Source organism: Scleropages formosus, chromosome 8 (assembly GCF_900964775.1).
Source record: "Scleropages formosus chromosome 8, fSclFor1.1, whole genome shotgun sequence".
Lineage (NCBI taxonomy): Eukaryota > Metazoa > Chordata > Actinopteri > Osteoglossiformes > Osteoglossidae > Scleropages > Scleropages formosus.
Genome location: NC_041813.1, coordinates 15,084,886 through 15,103,119, shown reverse-complemented (window position 1 = coordinate 15,103,119; position 18,234 = coordinate 15,084,886). Strand labels below are relative to the sequence as shown.

General features: G+C 45.0%; 2 protein-coding genes across 2 annotated transcripts; one reads left to right on the top strand and one right to left on the bottom strand.

Annotated features, from left to right (window-relative positions):
* Positions 1-14,430: 14,430 nt before the first annotated feature.
* LOC108935781 (hemoglobin subunit alpha-like) lies at positions 14,431-15,416 on the bottom strand. Its single transcript, XM_018754643.2, has 3 exons — positions 15,240-15,416; positions 14,760-14,967; positions 14,431-14,655 (listed from the first exon to the last, which is right to left on the bottom strand). The coding sequence occupies exons 1-3, from the start codon at positions 15,332-15,334 to the stop codon at positions 14,527-14,529; spliced, it is 432 nt and encodes a 143-aa protein (XP_018610159.1). The 5' UTR covers positions 15,335-15,416; the 3' UTR covers positions 14,431-14,526.
* Positions 15,417-16,601: 1,185 nt separating this feature from the next.
* On the top strand, positions 16,602-17,814 carry LOC108935699 (hemoglobin subunit beta-like). The gene is made up of 3 exons (XM_018754505.2): positions 16,602-16,763; positions 17,195-17,417; positions 17,550-17,814. Exons 1-3 carry the CDS (start codon positions 16,672-16,674, stop codon positions 17,679-17,681), a joined length of 447 nt encoding a protein of 148 aa, XP_018610021.1. The 5' UTR covers positions 16,602-16,671; the 3' UTR covers positions 17,682-17,814.
* Positions 17,815-18,234: the final 420 nt, after the last annotated feature.

Here is an 18,234-nt window from a genome sequence, read left to right as displayed (position 1 = left end):
AATTATGAAATTAGAATCATGAAACACTCAAACCATTATGCTGATCTCAGATTTGATGTAGATAAGGAATTAATACATTAATCATGGCAAATCAGTAACACCTACAGTACAATTAACACTTAAATTACATGACTGAATCAATGGATAGATACTGTCTATAGCAAAATAAAACCAGAAGAACTGTGGAAAAACACGTAAATATTGAAATTTGCAGCAATTTAATCACTTTTTCTAGCATCTCAAACCACTTGTTTACAATCACTGCAACATCATAATTTCCAGTTGTTTAATCTTGGTTCAAGTTCAAAATTAGTTCATAAACCTAAAATTGCACTGGCTTTATTTTTTATTCATACTGTAGTTAGTTACTTTTAACAAACAGCTGACTGTAGGGGAGAATTTATAACTTGAAGAATTACAATGCATTTAGATTGGTTTGTTGGCTTGTAGGTTTAGAAAAGTAGCCTACTATTTAGGTGGCAACTTGGAAGGGCATTCATTGGGGGGTTGGGGTCATTTTTTTGAAAGCTGAGCAACTAAGCATGCAGGCTCTCTGGCCATTTTCCTAAAGTGATGAGTGATGGACTCATTAAACTGGATGGTTTGTGGATGATCTGTTTTTAGGGCTTTCTGAGGTTTTGTGAGTTCTGAAAAATGCTCCATTATTTTTCATATATATGATGCTGGATATCTAAAATGTCAGTTTCCAAAACAACATGCCCTTAAAATTTCTGAATAACACCGTAACTGCCATTGGGACAGAACTCGTTTGCTTTGTTTATCCTCCAGGACTTTGAAAGTGAAGAGGCTGAGTCTGGGATTTCACAGACAACAATGGGCATCTATGTCATTCAGGCAGAGGGTGCTGATCCTGGAAATGAACCTACAGATGTTGGTGTAGTACTTGAAGGTTTGGCTGTTCTGCGAAACCTGCCGAGTGTCACACTTGGATGTGTGATGCTTTTTAGACTCACTTATGCCCTTAATCTTAACTACCTGAAGGACCTCAAGTGTACGTTTGAAGCATTTCAGAAAATCCTGATGGAACTGGATACAACCAAGCTGTCACCAAAAGTCCAAGCACTGAAAATTAAGATGCTTCAGTGATAAACACTGATATTTCTCTCCTCAAGCAAGTGGGTTTGCAATTTTTCTACTTATTTGAGTGAACATTTAAACTCTAACAAAACTTGAAAAGTTCAAAATGTAGTCTGTTGTTACAGGTTTTTTTTCTTGTATGTTTGTTTTATACTCCTGTCTTCCTAACATGTAAACATGCATGAAAAGTGAGGTGGTTCAGAACCACTTAACCACTGAGACTTATGGCACTTCTTTGTGACCTTCACCCTATTGTTTCAAATAATTACACGTCACAGATTTGTGAAAATGTTAGTGGAATGTAAGCAATAGTGTTATCATTGAATCAGGTCACACCTGATTCATTCTGTCTACCTCAAGTTTTCAATTTTTTTAATCACTTCTTGAGGAAATGTCTTTTTTTCTACAGTCTGTTAAAAGTAAAGCATTTAACCTTAATGTTTTTTTTTTTTTTTTTTTTTTTTTTGGGGGGGGGGAGATGTTGCGCACAACATGTGTATGGGTACTGGCTAGTATGTCTTGCTAGCTCCTCTTTTTGCTGACTTTTGAGTTTTGTTACTCCCAAATGTCTTCAAGTATTAATAAATTGATAAAATGTGAAACTATGTGGTCTAGCTGTTCTTTTTTGTTTATTAGATTTTGTTGTAGAATATTGTGATAGGGTAGGAATAGATAAATACAAATTTATAAATGTTTTAAAATGCATTTGGTTTATTAATAAAAAAATACTTAAATGTGATCTATTTTAAGTAAATTGGGTTTATTACAGAAGAATACATACTCCTGTTTCTTATGAATTTAAAACAAATTGGATTTATTGACCCCTCCACGAACCGCCACCTTAACGTGGTGGAGTGGTTTGAGTGTCTGAATGATCTCAGGAGCTATGTCGCCTGGGGCTATATGCCCCTGGTAGGGTCCCTCCGACACGCCTTCCGTAGAGGAAGCTGAGGCTGGGGACTCGGAGGGGGACTCGTCCATTACCCTGGCTGAAGTTGCTGAGGTAGTCAAAAAACTCCTCGGTGGCAAGGCTCCGGGGGTGGATGAGATCCGCCCCGAGTTTCTCAAGTCTCTGGATGTTGTGGGGCTGTCTTGGCCTCTGCAGCATTGCATGGAGCTCGGGAACGGTACCTCTGGACTGGCAGACTGGAGTGGTGATCCCTCTTTTTAAGAAGGGGGACCGGAGATTGTGTTCCAACTATAGGGGGATCACACTCCTTAGCCTTCCTGGGAAAGTCTATGCCGGAGTACTGGAGAGGAAAATCTGACCGATAGCCAAACCTTGGATTCAGGAGGAGCAATGCGGTTTTCGCCCTGGCCGTGGAACACTAGACCAGCTCTATACCCTCACTAGGGTGTTGGAGGGTTCATGGGAGTTTGCCCAACCAGTCCATATGTGTTTTGTGGCCCTGGAGAAGACATTTGATCGTGTCCCTCGTGGCATCCTGTGGGAGGTACTTCGGGATTATGGGGTCTGGGATTGTTGCTACAGGCTGTTCATTCCCTGTATGACCGGAGCAGGAGCTTGGTTCGCATTGCCGGCAGTAAGTCAGACTTGTTCCTGGTGCATGTTGGACTCCGCCAGGGCTGCCCTTTGTCACCGATTCTGTTCATTATCTTCATAGACAGAATTTCTAGGCGCAGCCAGGGAACGGAGGGTGTGTGTTTTGGTGGCCGCAGGATCTCGTCTGTGCTTTTTGCGGACAATGCGGTCCTGTTGGCTTCATCAAATCAAGACTTGCAGTATGCACTGGAGAGATTTGCAGCCGAGTGCGAAGCGGCGGGGATGAGAATCAGCACCTCCAAATCCGAGGCTATGGTTCTCAGTTGGAAAAAGGTGGATTGCCCCCTCCGGGTTAGGGGGGAGTTGCTCCCTCAAGTGGAGGAGTTTAAGTATCTCGGGGTCTTGTTCACGAGTGAGGGGAAAAATGGAGCGGCAGGTTGACAGACGGATTGGTGCGGCGTCCGCAGTAATGCGGTCATTGTACCGGTCTGTCGTGGTGAAGAGGGAGCTGAGTCGTAAGGCGAAGCTCTCAATTTACCGGTCGATCTACGTTCCTACCCTCACCTATGGTCATGAACTCTGGATCATGACCGAAAGAATGAGATCGCGGATACAAGCGGCAGAAATGAGTTTCCTCCGCAGAGTGGCTGGGCGCACCCTTAAGGATAGGGTGAGGAGCTCGGTCACCCGGGAGGAGCTCGGAGTAGAGCCACTGCTCCTCCGCATCGAGAGGAGCCAGTTGAGGTGGCTCGGGCATCTGTTCCGGATGCCTCCTGGATGCCTCCCTGGGAAGGTGTTCCGGGCATGTCCCACTGGGAGGAGGCCTCGGGGTAGACCTAGGACACGTTGGAGAGACTACGTCTCCCAGCTGACCTGGGAACGCCTTGGGGTTCCCCTAGAGGAGCTGGAGGAGGTGTGCGGGGAGAGGGAAGTCTGGGGGGCTCTGCTCGTACTACTGCACCTGCGACCCGGTCCCGGAAAAGCGGAGGAAAAAGATGAAGATGAAGAAATTCTGGACACCATTATCTATACCTTCATCTATGAGTTCATAATGAAATATTCTTTGGCTGCAGTTTTGTTGTTCATGTTCTGGGTCAGTTTCCAGTTTGGCTTACAATTTTTGCCTGATCTAAAATATATTTGAACTTGTCACCTGTTACTTCATTTTGGTGGCAGTTGATACCATATTAATAGTGTATGAAAAATGAAACTGGTGGCAAAATTACATTACAGGTTTAAAAGTACACATACACACACGCACACGCACGGTCCCAAGCAGGGTTTTACAGAGCCCAAGTCCTAAATCCAACTCTCTGTCTGGAGAGAGTCATTGATTCATTTTGCTTTGTCATTATAGCTGTTAATGTGTGCTCCATAAAGACTCCCAAGAATACACATGAAAAAAAAACAAGTGTACCTATCAAGATCAGGTTTACCAAGACAAACCCCGCCCTGTGGTGACCCATAGAGCCCAAAACAGGTTATATCTGAAATGGCAGTGATGAGCCATGTTGTAGTTTCACTACGTACAAAGTGAAGGGGCAGGGAAGGGAACCTGGCACCATACATGGATCAGCAAATCAGCTCGTCCGGAGTTTGAGGTCATGCCTTCTTTTGGGAAAGAACAAGCTGCTCCCTTCAGATTTGGGGGGGAGCTAGAGTAGAATGTCATAGTCTTTGTCTCGGTTGGAAGGTCACAGTGCAGCAATGTTTGTCGTCTGTTTGCAATGGTGAGCACTCTGGTGCAGGTGCTCTTGAACCGAACTTCCACGACTGAAGCATCCACTTGTACCACAAACGGCAACAAAGGATCCAGATGCCAGAGCACTGGGGTGGTTGTAAATAACCATTTGAGCTCCTGGAAGGCCTCCTGAGCCTCCAGAGGCCAAGTGAGTCAGGTCCCTTTTCCTTTGAGCGGTGAAGTGAGGGGTGAGACAATGGCACAGCATCTCCAAGTAAACCTGCAGTAAAGTCTGGAAACCACAATAGCCTCTGCAGGGCTTTTGTGGAGGTCAAATGGGGCCAGTCTAGCACCACCGGTACCTTGGTGGTGTCCATTGCCACTCCGTCCAGGCCCACAATGAAGCATAGGAGCAGCATGCACTCTTGGTGGAAGATGCACTTCTCTCTCTTAACAAAGAGACTATTCTCCAAAAAGCGGCACAAGACCTGGTGCACATGCACCACATGTTCTGTCAGAGCGTAAGAACACCAAGATTTCATCTAGGTACACTAAAACGCATTTGTTTACCAAATCCCCAACACATGGTCCACAGAAGCCTGGAAAACAGAGGAGGCATTTGCAAACGGCATCACCAAGTACTCATAGTGGCCCAGTGTGGTGCTAAAAGCAGTCTTCAACTCGTCCCCCTCTCTGATGCAGGTCAGTTCATAGGCACTACACAGGTCTAACTTGGTGAACACCTGTGTTCCATAGACTTGTTCTAATGCTGCAATGATCAAGGGATGTGGGTCTTTTACTGTTATTAGAGTTAATTGAGTTAATTGTTATTAAGCCCATGGTAGTCAATGCAGGGGTGCAACCACCCATCCTTCTTCCCTACAAAGAAAAATCCCACTGAGGCTGGGGAGGTGGACAGTCGAATAATGCCTTGGTCACATACTCCTCCATGGCTCTCTGTTCAGGCAACAACAATGGATAGACTCAGCCTCTTGGAGGAGGGGTACCTGGCAAGAGGTTTATGGTACAGTCACATAGCTGGTGTAGGGGCAGATTGGACGCTCTAGTCTTGCTGAAGACCTCCTTTAGATCTTTGTAATCGTCCATCATGGCCAGAGGCCCTGCAGTCTCAGGGCCTTTCGATCGAGGTGTCTCTTCAGAGGCAGGGCTAGACAGGAGGCAGCACACTGTGCTCCCCAAGAGCTCCTGGAAAACACTGGGTTGTGTTGAGCTAGCCAGGTGTACCCCAGGATAACCAGGTTGTCCAGGGACAGAATGAGAAAAAGGAGAAGTTTTCCTTGTGACAAGCCCCTACCCGGAGTCCCAGTAGCGTGGAACTCCACTACTCCTGTCCCCAGCGGTTGCCTATTGAGTGCACTGACCCATAAATTTATGTCACCAGCACTAGTAGGGATTCCACACAACTTAGCAAAACTGTGTCCATAAAACAGTTTTCCGCCCCGGCATCCACAAAGGCTTATGCAATTACCTGGTTGATCCCCATGATAGAACAATTGGCACTGTAAGGCTTACCTGCTGCTGTGCTTGGGTCACTCCTGTAGGAGGTTGCTCGGGGCATGCCATTCAGAAGTGACTGGAACGACCGGAGTAGAAGCAAAAGCCCTCCCGCAGCAGCCATTTTCTTTCGGTGGGGGTCAGACATCCTCGACCAATATGAATTGGTTCCAGAGGGGTCAAGGAGAGGATCAGAGTGCTTCGGGACTGGCCAACATCATCCAAGGCCAGATTGTCCAAGGTAATGGCATTTTCTATGAACTGGTGCAAGCTCAGCTTGGATTCAGGGGTTCAGACTTTGCTGTAAACACATCAGTTGTGCTGTCAGGTACAACTGGCTCTTGGTGGCGAGGGTCCAGCACTGAAGGGCATTTTCAGCGATGGCCCAGTTACCATGTTGCAAAGGCAGAAGGTGACTGCCAGCCATCTTTCCAGTGACAAGGTGGTCAAAGACCACCTCAAATTGCTTTTTGAAGCATACGTAAGACAGGGGGGTGCAGTGTTTCCATACCGCTGTAGCCCAGGCCAGAACTGGACCGGACAGCAGGAACATGGCAATCAGTTTGGTACACATTTACATATATACATTTAGCTGACACTTTTCTCCAAAGCAATTTACACTGTTAAGGTTAAAATTATTCACTCATTTATACAGCTGGGTACTTTTACTGGAGCAATTTAGGATAAGTACCTTGCTCAAGGGTACTACAGCCAGCAGTGGGGATTGAACCTGCACTAGCACTTACCACTATGCTACCAGCTGTCCCTGACCACAAATAAATAAAACTGAGAAAGTAAAAGGAATATAGTAAAAATGGCTAAGGGATGGACTGGATAATCAAACTAGCAGCTGGTAATATAATGGTTAGAGCTGCTGTTTTCAAATCCAAAGGTTCCAGGTTTGAATCCCACCCATAGCAGTAGTACCCTTATGAAAAGTACTTTCCCTGAATTGCTACAGTAAAATTACCCATCTCTGTCAAAGGATAAGTAATTGTATTTAGCTTAACATTGTAAGTCACTTTGAAGAAAACCATCTGCTAATTGTAATATAATCGTTTCAGACACGAAGGACTGAGTGGACCATGTTGTTTGTGTACCTGGACCAGTCACTCAGGGAGGCATGGGCCTTCTTTGGGCATGCCTCCAGTGTGGTGCTGAACTTCGGCAAATCTCTTATTAAGTACTTTAGCAGATGGAAAGATAGAGGTTCATCTCAATGTTCAATCAGAGGTTTTCCCTGTGCAATGATCATCTGAAAGTTTTAGGGGTCAACTTCATTTTGGAAGGTGCCACCAGAGCTAATTGGGAAAAACACTTAGCCAGACAGAAAATGGGGTTGTAGAAGACTATGTTCCTCTCCTTAATAGGGAAGATGCTGGCTTTGAAGGTGGGACCCCCCCTTGCTGCTCTATCTTGCACATGTGTACCCCTTGTCCTGCTTGATGTGGAGAGGTCTTACAAATGATGTTTTCAATCTCATCTAGGTGGGGGTGCAGGTATGAGTATGTGAGGAGAAAGGGATGTGCCTGAAATACCTCTCAAACTGGATTATCTCTTCCTCTCTCAGGTATGTAACATTTTGGCAGGTCTAATCGAACATCCCTACCCGCACTATATGCATCTTTGGTTGGCCCTGCCAATGGGTTATTTGGGGAAGTCCTGGTCCAACACTGGGTCTGCAGAGACAGGATCTGCTCACTACAGCTACACTGTAAAATGGAAAACCATGGTAGCCAGGTTCGGGGCAGAGACTGTCCTCAAAAACAGGGTTTTGTACAAGCTCCTGTTGATGACGAGAACAACTTGAGTTCTTTTACAGCGTGAAGTGGGCACGTGGGTCAGAATCCAGCCAAAGGGGCTAGACCTCCATCTGCAGGATTATGAAGTTTACATGCTATTTACAAAGCAAGTTGCTGGTCAAAATAGTCCTGTACAGGCACAAACTGACATAAATGACTGACTGTTACACCCCCTCTGCCTGTGACTCTAGTGTGTGGAAATCAAAACTCTCACATTCATTTTGGAACTGTGGAGAGGTGCAGAAAGTCTGGCATAACACTGGTTTGGTGTAAGACTGACAGTAAGAGTAAAAGCACTGACAGTCCCTCACTGAAAATGTTAGATGTTGCATTTGTTGGTTTTATTTTATTCTTTAATACACACACACACACACATTTTCAGAGCTGCTTGTCCCAGACGGGGTCGCAGGGAACCGGAGCCTACCCGGCAACACAGGGCATAAGGCCGGAGGGGGAGGGGACACACCCAGGACAGGATGCCAGTCTGCCACAAGGCACCCCAAGCGGGACTCGAACCCCAGACCCACCCAAGAGCAGGACCCAGTCCAACCCACTGCGCCACCGCGCCCCCCTTCTTTAATACATTTGATGAATTTTTAAAATCTTAAAAAAATTTCATTCCTTAATAACTCCTTTATCGAAAGCAGTGCAGACCCATTTACAATGCACCCCTTAATCTAACACTAACGCAATTTGCATATTTCATACTTCTACAGAAATTTGTTAAGTAGCCTATGTTTCTGCCAAGTCAGATAAATGTAATTAATAAATGCACTTACATTTAAAACAAAGTCAGCTAAACAGCATATTTATTTTAGTTATTACAATTAGAGGTAAAGTGTTCATGTCTGAGGGGGTGCGGTGGCGCAGTGGGTTGGACCACAGTCCTGCTCTCCGGTGAGTCTGGGGTTCGAGTCCCGCTTGGGGTGCCTTGTGACGGACTGGCGTCCCGTCCTGGGTGTGTCCCCTCCCCCTCTGGCCTTACGCCCTGTGTTGCCGGGTAGGCTCCGGTTCCCCGCGACCCCGTATGGGACAAGCGGTTCTGAAAATGTGTGTGTGTGTGTGTGTGTGTGTGTGTTCATGTCTGTTCCATGCTGAACTTTGGAGAGACAGTGACATGTAAGAGCAGGACCAACTTGATTCCACTCAGTGGAGGTAGCTCTCAGCATGGGGAGGACTGAGGACTTTATTATGGGAAATCCAAGAGAAGCTGTCACAGGACAGGCGGAAAGGTCTTCGAGGCGCAGACATCTTTAAAAGGGCATTCTTAAAGCAAGGTCAGTATACAAGCGAGAGGTCAACGATTGTAAGGAGACACAGAGGTTCAAGGATCAGGGTAACAGGACAGGGAGAGGTCTAAGGGAAGAGGAATAGGATGAATGATCGCAAGGAGATCGCAGTCACAAGGTTGAACAAGGTTCCGCATCAGCTCCTTGTCTGACGCTGCCTCACCCGACGGCTCATTGGTGATACCTGGAGCCAATTACAGGGGCACGGCCTAACAAGGTGTTCTGGAAACCACACAGTGCAGAACCTTCTTAGAGCAACCACAGCACCTGTCTGTGTGATCTCCTAATATGCTTAGCTTTCCTGGTTTTTACCCTTGCTTATCATTTTGACCAACTATCTCTGTGTAATCCCCTGGATAATGTTTGCTTTTCGCTTGACCTGTACCTGTCCCTGGATTCCGTCTCTGCCTGTTCCTTCGAATTTTGTTGTCCTCCGGAGACCAGATGAGCACGCGCTTGAGTCCATCACTCAATTCCATCCAGCAAACATGACAACTGTTGACTAGCAGTTTGTTCCCTAGGACATTTTTGCATGTGTATAGTAGATTTTTTTTTTAGAAAAACAGATGTCCGTTAAAGCCAGCAGGTAAATACTGAAAAGGCCAAGTTCTACTATACTGAAAGTGTCCAATTTTACACTCACAGAAGGCAGTGAGCTGACTTGATACCAGAATGTGCCTGTGCTTGATCAGTATAAAAGATTGCTCTCTACCAGCCACTTCACCAAGAGCTTAAATTATCAAGACAAATCCTGCTGAGAAAAGTTGAAGGAGGAAAAAACTGAACATTGACAAGAACATGAAGGACCAAAAAGTGTAATAGTGATAGTACACTATAAAAAGTGATGTGCTATGTATTTAAATTAGGCAAAAATATAGCAGTTAGAGGGAGGGCGGTAGCACAGTGGGTTGGACTGGGTCCTGCTCTCCAATGGGTCTGGGGTTCGAGTCCCACTTGGGGTGCCTTGCGACGGACTGGCGTCCAGTCCTGGATGTGTCCCTACGCCCTGTGTTGCCAGGTAGGCGCCGGTTCCCCGTGACCCTATATGGGACAAGCGGTTCGGAAAATGTGTGTGTGTATAGCAGTTATTTTAAATAAATGTCAATAGCATATATTAAGTGAAGTCTTAATGAAATCAAGTAATATCACCAAAATTCCGTGTCCATAAAACAGCATCTAAAAAACTTCATTCCATTAATTATTTTATCTAACAAATAAATTTAGTAATATTACTTGTTTGCTTTTAGTATATATACAACATTATTTTAACTGAAACTAAATGTCAAGTTTTGATTTACTTTTGTGTAATTTTAATTACTGCATTGCACAGTTGTATTAGATGAATGACATTTTAAATATTAAAAGATTACTCTTATTCTGATTTGTACAGTTCCAAAAAATGTAAGACTTTAGGTAAAGTTAAAGAAGCAGCCCAGTTCTCACAAACCAATAATAAAGAACTTCAGTAAAACTTACAAAATATAACAAAAACTCACAGGCACATTTAGTTACGTATTTTTTTGTAGTATTTGTACAATGTTGTATTGGACAGGTTTTATACTCAAAAAATAAATTTTATGGCATGTTTAAATGTACAAAAATAAAATAATCAGATCTCAATCTGATATATAAAAGTCAACAAAACAAAAATGTACACATTTTCAAAATTTCAACAATTACAAATATTTACAAAATAGAATTTGAATTACAAATAACATAAATCACCATATCACTGTCTCAAATTTCTACATAATTGTACAGATGAACTGTACCTGAGCTGAAAATTTGCCAAATCTTGTACTGTGGTCTGACATTACATCACAAAACAAATTTCAATCTAAACTTTTATGGTGTAACTCTTAAGATTTTAAAGAAGGTAACGTGTGTATCCGTGCTTGTTTTAACACTGTGTTCAGCCAAGTAAATTGTTTTGCATGACTATATACTTAAGTAAGCAGCTTACACTCAAAGAAATATTTAGGCCTAATAATTAAGATTTATGTATTTTGAGTTCATATAAAATTTCCATCCATTTGAATTACGTATTTTTAACCGAAACAAAATAATAAACTTAATGAAATATGTATTTGTAAGTCATATGTAAATGAAACAGGTGAGAGTAAGATTTATGTAATAGTATCAATAAATCCATCCATCCATCCATCTTCCTCCGCTTATCCGGGACCGGGTCGCAGGGGCAGTAGTCCGAGCAGAGCACCTCAGACTTCCCTCTCCCCGCACACCTCCTCCAGCTCCTCTGGGGGAACCCCAAGGTGTTCCCAGGTCAGCCGGGAGACGTAGTCTCTCCAACATGTCCTGGGTCTGCCCCGAGGCCTCCTCCCAGTGGGACATGCCCGGAACACCTCCCCAGGGAGGCGTCCAGGAGGCATCCGGAACAGATGCCCGAGCCACCTCAACTGGCTCCTCTCGATGCGGAGGAGCAGCGGCTCTACTCCGAGCTCCTCCCGGGTGACTGAGCTCCCCACCCTATCCTTAAGGGTGCGCCCAGCCACTCTGCGGAGGAAACTCATTTCTGCCGCTTGTATCCGCGATCTCATTCTTTCGGTCATGATCCAGAGTTCATGGCCATAGGTGAGGGTAGGAACATAGATCGACCGGTAAATTGAGAGCTTCGCCTTACGACTCAGCTCCTTCTTCACCACAACAGACCGGTACAATGACCGCATTACTGCGGACGCCGCACCAATCCATCTGTCAACCTGCTGCTCCATTTTTCCCTCACTTGTGAACAAGACCCCGAGATACTTAAACTCCTCCACTTGAGGGAGCAACTCCCCCCTAACCCGGAGGGGGCAATCCACCTTTTTCCGACTGAGAACCATGGCCTCGGATTTGGAGGTGCTGATTCTCATCCCTGCTGCTTCGCACTCGGCTGCAAACCTCTCCAGTGCACGCTGTAAGTCTTGACTTGATGAAGCCAACAGGACCACATCGTCCGCAAAAAGCACAGACGAGATCCTGCGGCCACCAAAACAGACACCCTCCGTTCCCTGGCTGCGCCTAGAAATTCTGTCTATGAAGATAATGAACAGAATTGGTGACAAAGGGCAGCCCTGGCGGAGTCCAACAAGCAGCGGGAACAGGTCTGACTTACTGCCGGCAATGCGAACCAAGCCAAACTCCTACTCTGGTCATACAGGGAACGAAAAGCCCGTAGCAGCGAGCCCTGAACCCCATAATCCCAAAGGGATTGAGGAGATCCTCAAAGTACTCCTTCCACCGCCTGACGACATCCTCAGTTGAGGTCAGCAGCGCACCACTTCCACTGTAAACAGCGTTGGTGGAACACCGCTTCCCCCTTCTGAGTTGCCAGACGGTTTGCCAGAATCTCTTTGAGGCCGACCGAAAGTCTTCCTCCATAGCCTCACCGAACTCCTCCCAGGCCCGAGTTTTTGCCACGGCGACTGCCAGAGCCGCGCTCCGTCTGGCCCGCCAGTACCCGTCAGCTGCTTCAGGAGTCCCATGAGCCAGCCAGGCCCGAAAAAAACTCCTTCTTCAGCTTGACGGCATCCCTTACCTCCGGTGTCCACCACCGTGTTCAGGGACTGCCGCCGCGACAGGCGCCAGAGACTTTATGGCCGCAGCTCCGAACCGCTGCCCCGACAATGGAGGTGTGGAACATAGTCCATTCGGACTCAATGTCCCCAGTCTCCCTCGGGACCTGGTTGAAGCTCTGTCGGAGGTGGGAGTTGAAGACCTCTCTGACAGGGGCCTCCGCCAAACGTTCCCAACAGACCCTCACTTTGCGTTTGGGCCTGCCAGGTCTGTCCAGCTTTTTCCCCCACCATCGAATCCAACTCACCACCAGGCGGTGATCAGTTGACAGCTCAGCCCCTCTCTTCACCCGAGTGTCCAAGACATATGGCCGATGATCAGAAGAAATGACTACAAAGTCGATCATCGACCTCCGACCTAGGGTGTCCTGGTGCCAAGTGCACTGATGGACACCGTTATGCATGAACATGGTGTTTGTTATAGACAAACCATGACTAGCACAGAAATCCAATAACAACTCACCACTCGGGTTTAGATCAGGGAGGCCGTTCCTCCCAATCACACCCCTCCAGGTGTCACTGTCGCTGCCCACGTGGGTGTTAAAGTCCCCCAGTAGAACGACAGAGTCCCCAGTGGGAGCACTTTCCAGCACGCCCCCCAGGGACTCCAAAAAGGCCGGGTATTCTGCACTGCCGCTAGGCACATAAGCACAAACGACAGTGAGAGACCGTTCCCTGACCCGAAGGCGCAGGGACACAACCCTCTCGTTCACCGGGGTAGACTCCAACACATGGTGGCTGAACTGGGGGGCTATTAATAAGCCCACATCCGCCCGCTGCCTCTCACCCTGGGCAACGCCAGAATAGTGGAGAGTCCACCCCTGGTCGAGAAGAGTGGTTCCAGAACCCAAGCTGTGAGTGGAAGTGAGCCCGACTATATCTAGACGGTATCTCTCAACCTCCTGCACTAGCTCAGGCTCCTTCCCCGCCAGTGAAGTGACATTCCAAGTCCCAAAAGCCAGAGTTGGCGCCTGAGGTTTGAGTTGGCCGGGCATTCGGCCCCGACCACCGCCCAAATCACAGCGCACCGGCCCCTTACGGCCTCTCCGGCAGGTGGTGAGCCCACCGAAGAGCGGCTCCACGCCTTGGCTTTGGGCTGAGCCCGGCCAGGCCCCGTGGGCATAGACCTGGCCACCAGGCGCTCACATGGGAGCCCCTCCCCCAGGCCTGGCTCCAGGGTGGGGCCCCAGTGACCCCATACCGGGTGGGGAGAACAAGAGCCTTGATTTTATAGTCATAAGTGGGTTTTGAACCGCGCTTTGTCTCATCTGTCACCCAGGACCTGTTTGCCATGGGAGACCCTACCAGTGGCATATAGCCCCAGGCAACATAGCTCCTGAGGTCATTCAGGCACTCAAATCCCTCCACCACATTAAGGTGGCGGTTTGCGGTGGGTGGTGTCCAGAATTTAAAAATCCAAATTTCAGTAAAGTATTAGACAGCCTCATTCAGTCATTAAAATGGTTTGAATTAATTCTAAATGGTATTGAGAAGTTAATGTTGCCAGTATCAGTGATAAGTAAAGAATGGAGTTTCCCTTAGGAAAAATCAGATCTCATTTTCATACAGATCATCTGGATGGACTGTCAGCATTATTAAAATTAAACAGATTAATAAACAAAAACATTTGAAAGTTTTGTGTTTCTGAGTTGAAAAAAGGTTGGACAAATTATCACACAAGAATCAGTAGCCTATTGTGTTTCAGAGCGTACAGATAATAACTGGCATTTTCAGTTTTAATATAACAGTTTTCACCCTTTTATTTAAAAAATTAAAATAACTGTTGTTACTCAAATATGAAATGATCACATATAACTAAGTTTTGTGATAAATTCATCCTTGAATAATCTGGACAGCATTTTTCTAAATCGTGAACAAGTGTACAGGTGACCCTTTATAATTTAACATGTTTATGAATATGAAAACGTTTTGAAAAAAGTTACAATAGATAAAACACCAGACAAAAGTTATTTGGTGGGTTTTATTTATTTGTGTCTTGTCCTTAAAACAGCATGTTTTAGCTTTAATGACACCTGTCAAGTATTTCTCAATTACATGTCATTTAGCGATATTTGTCAGACAGAGCAAAAGCCAGGTTCTGGAAGAACTTCTCAACAGACACCTGAACCTCAGGAGTGAAGTCACCAGGGAAGTACAAGGCAATGGCTACCATGATGCAGTGGAACAGGAACTGGAAGTAAGGGAAAACAAAAAGAGTTTCAGTTTTTCCTGTGTGAATTAGACATCAGGAGGTAATAATACCAAAATTTTTTTGGGGGGGGGGATTTTCCTTACCTTGAAGTTGGCAGGGTCAACCCTCAGCTTGGAAGCGTGTAGCTCACTGAGACTGGCCAAGCCACCGCAAAGGTCGTCCATCTTATCCACAGCATCAGTGACAGCTCCCATGATGGTTTTCCCATGCTTCCTCACCTGAGCAGAGCCGGGGGTCAGATCAACCCAGTGGGAGAAGTAAGTCTTGGTCTGGGGGTACACTATCAGCATTCTGATGGAAGTTAAAAAGAAAGTTATTATAAGTAAAGGAGGGCTCCACAACACCTTCCTTAATTGCAGCACACTTTACCTCAGATAAACTTTTTTAATGATTTGTAATGCTTCCCAACTGATATCCAAGTAATTGATATACTATTATTCATCAAATGACAGGTAGGCTACCAGAAATACTGATTATATATAATACATGGACAGTAAACAATTTAAAAAAAAAAAAATCACATCGTCAAAAATGATTCCACACTTTAACTGAATCAACTTCACCTGACAAAAGCTTCAGCGCCCAATTCATCGGTCTTCCCGGCAATTTTGCTCCAGAAAGCCTTCACGGTGGACTTGTCCTTGTGAGTGAGACTCATGGCTGCAGCTTCTTCGACTTTTCCACCCGTATCAGGATGTGTCTTGAGAATTTAAGGTCTTGGTGAAGTGGCTGGTGGAGAGCCGTCTTTTATACTGATCGAGCACAGGCACACCCTGATATCAAGTCAGGACCCCGCCTTCTATGTGCGTAATACTGGACACTGTCCCTTTTTTTTTATTTTGAAAATAATAAACACATGGAACTTCGCCAACTTTTTTTTTTTTTTTGCAGGTAAGTACTTTCAGTGATTTTCTTTCAATAATGCATTGCTGCCAATGATTCCACAGTAAATTAGTAACCAATTAAGGATAAACTTTTGAAATATTTAAAATTTGCAAAAAAAAATAAAAATTGGTTTATCAGTTAAAAGAAAACTTTCTATAACTATAAAAACGTGACCTGTAATGTAAGTGGACTTCGTGAAATTTTGTGGTATTTTGCGTTTCGCTGTGCTCAGATATAAGGCACAAAAATGTGAAAAATGTTTTGATATCGTCACAGGGTTTTAATGCATGCAACATATTATATGCAATACATTACATTAAAAATTAATAAAAACTACAAATTTAACCGAAAATTGAGCTATTCTTGGCATGCGAGTGTCCCAAAAATAACTTCATGATCTGTTAATTAAAATTGTTATAGAACTGAACTGCATTGATTTTGAAACCTGAACAACATGTAGTGTATGTGTCTGAACAGAATTTGAGCTCAAAATAGTGAATTTTAAAGCTGCTGTAAACAAAGCATACGGCTGAAGAGGCATACAGCAATGTATCTGTGTGCTGGGTAATTCGTGTGCTCATGAATTATTTCATCATGTGCGAAAACGTAGATGAGTAAACTTCGGGAATGCTTTTATGTACACTACTTTTCAACCTCCTGTGACATTTACTTTGTTTTCTGCCATTTATTTTACTTATTGTAAAATCATCCAGAAGACTGGGCAACTGAAGTGGAGGAATAATTAAAATTAAAAATTTGCTTGAATCCTACATCACTGTCATCAGTCATCACAGTCTAACTTTTTTCAAATAAATATGTTTTAGAGCTTAAGTAGATTGTATATAAACCTACTTAGACTGTAATATTTTATGAAAAGCTTAGTCATGTTTTACATAATTGGCAAGAAAATGAGAATAATTTTTTCCTGGCAAAAATCCGATCTCTGGTCCCGCCTAATCTTGTCCCTGGGTGGAAGTCATCCAATCAGAAGCAGCGCATGCAGTGGGGAGGAGAAATTGAAAATCAATATAAAGTGAGTCCGCGGTCGAATGAGTACTGAATTCACTTCGAGAGCTTTGTGCGTCGTACTAGAAGAACCCAAACGGCAACATGGTCGAGTGGACTGCTGGCGAGCGTAACGCCATCCTGAGCCTGTGGGGAAAGATATCCGTCGATGAACTCGGGCCCCTGGCTATCCAAAGGTACTGTTGCTCATTAAGATGCTGTAGAAAATATCTGAAAGTAATTTCTTTTTTCAGTTGTCAGCGGGAGAGGGGGGAGTGGTGGCGCAGCGAGTTTTGGCCGGGACCCGCTCCGTGGCAGATGGCTCGAGCCCTCCTTGGGATGCCCTGCAGTGGCCCGGCGCCCCGCGCCCTGCGCTGCCGGGCTAGGCTGTGGCTCGCCCCGACCCTGCTCGGGACATAATGCTGTAGACGTGTGTGTGAATTGTCAGCGGAAATTAGTGAAACCGAATGCATCATACACAACCCACCGACTAAGATTCGATGATCTTTAATATTATCCATGTTTACTTTTTCAGCTGTTTTATAATGTAAAGTCCATTTTTATATATACGTATATATAAAATTTTTCAATGTATCTTTATTCTTACTATTTATTTGTTTATCTCTAGGCTTCTGATCGTTTACCCCTGGACCCAGAGGTACTTCGGTTCTTTCGGCAATGTTTCCACTCCTGCTGCCATCAGGGGCAACGCTAAGGTGGCTAACCACGGAAAGGTCGTGATGGGCGGACTGGACAGGGCCATCAAGAACATGGACAACATCAAGGGTGTCTACAAGGATCTGAGTGTGATGCACTCCGAGAAGCTGCATGTCGACCCCGATAACTTCAGGGTAGGTGCAGCACAGACATGTGGAAATTATCGCTGTAGTGCAATGAAATGAGCTGGGTGAGTCCACTCCAGTACACTGGAGTACCAATGGCAAATGAGGTTTTTTTAATTTTATTTCACCTTTTTTCCTCAGCTTCTGTCTGACTGCATCACTGTGGTCGTTGCTGAGAAATTCGGTCCCCACGTGTTCACTCCCGAAGTCCAGGAGGCCTGGCAGAAGTTCCTCAATGTGGTGGCCTCTGCTCTGAGCAGACAGTACCACTAGGAGCACTCCTGAAATTGGAAATGCAGAGAACAGCTTCATCCAATCATATTCTTCAACAATGAAGTACAATGTCATATTATGAAATAATATGGCTGTGATCTTCAATAAAATAAAGAATAAAATTTTAAAAATATTTAATTGGTGTTTCTGACTATTGTACTTCTGCGCTGTTCTGGTGTAAATTTAAATCCTGCTAAGTCTGAAGTATGCATTTTCTCCTTGTATGTGTTGGTTTCCTCTGGGTGTTCTGGTATCCTCCCGAAGTCCAAAGATGTGTTTCAGATATATTGCCAATGCTATTGCCCTTAGTGTGTGAAATGGTGAATGAGTATGTGTTTTTGTCAGATGTACATCTCTTTGGAGAAAAGCGACTACTAAATTAATTAATGTAAATTTGTAGCTCCATACAATAAGCTGGCATCCCATTCAGGGTGTACACTGCCTCAAAACAGCAATGTTCAGACCCAGTGATTCCAGCATAGCCTACAGACTGCTATGACCCTAATCAGGACAAGCTGATGTTTTTAAAGATGGATGGGCGATTACTTTGGCA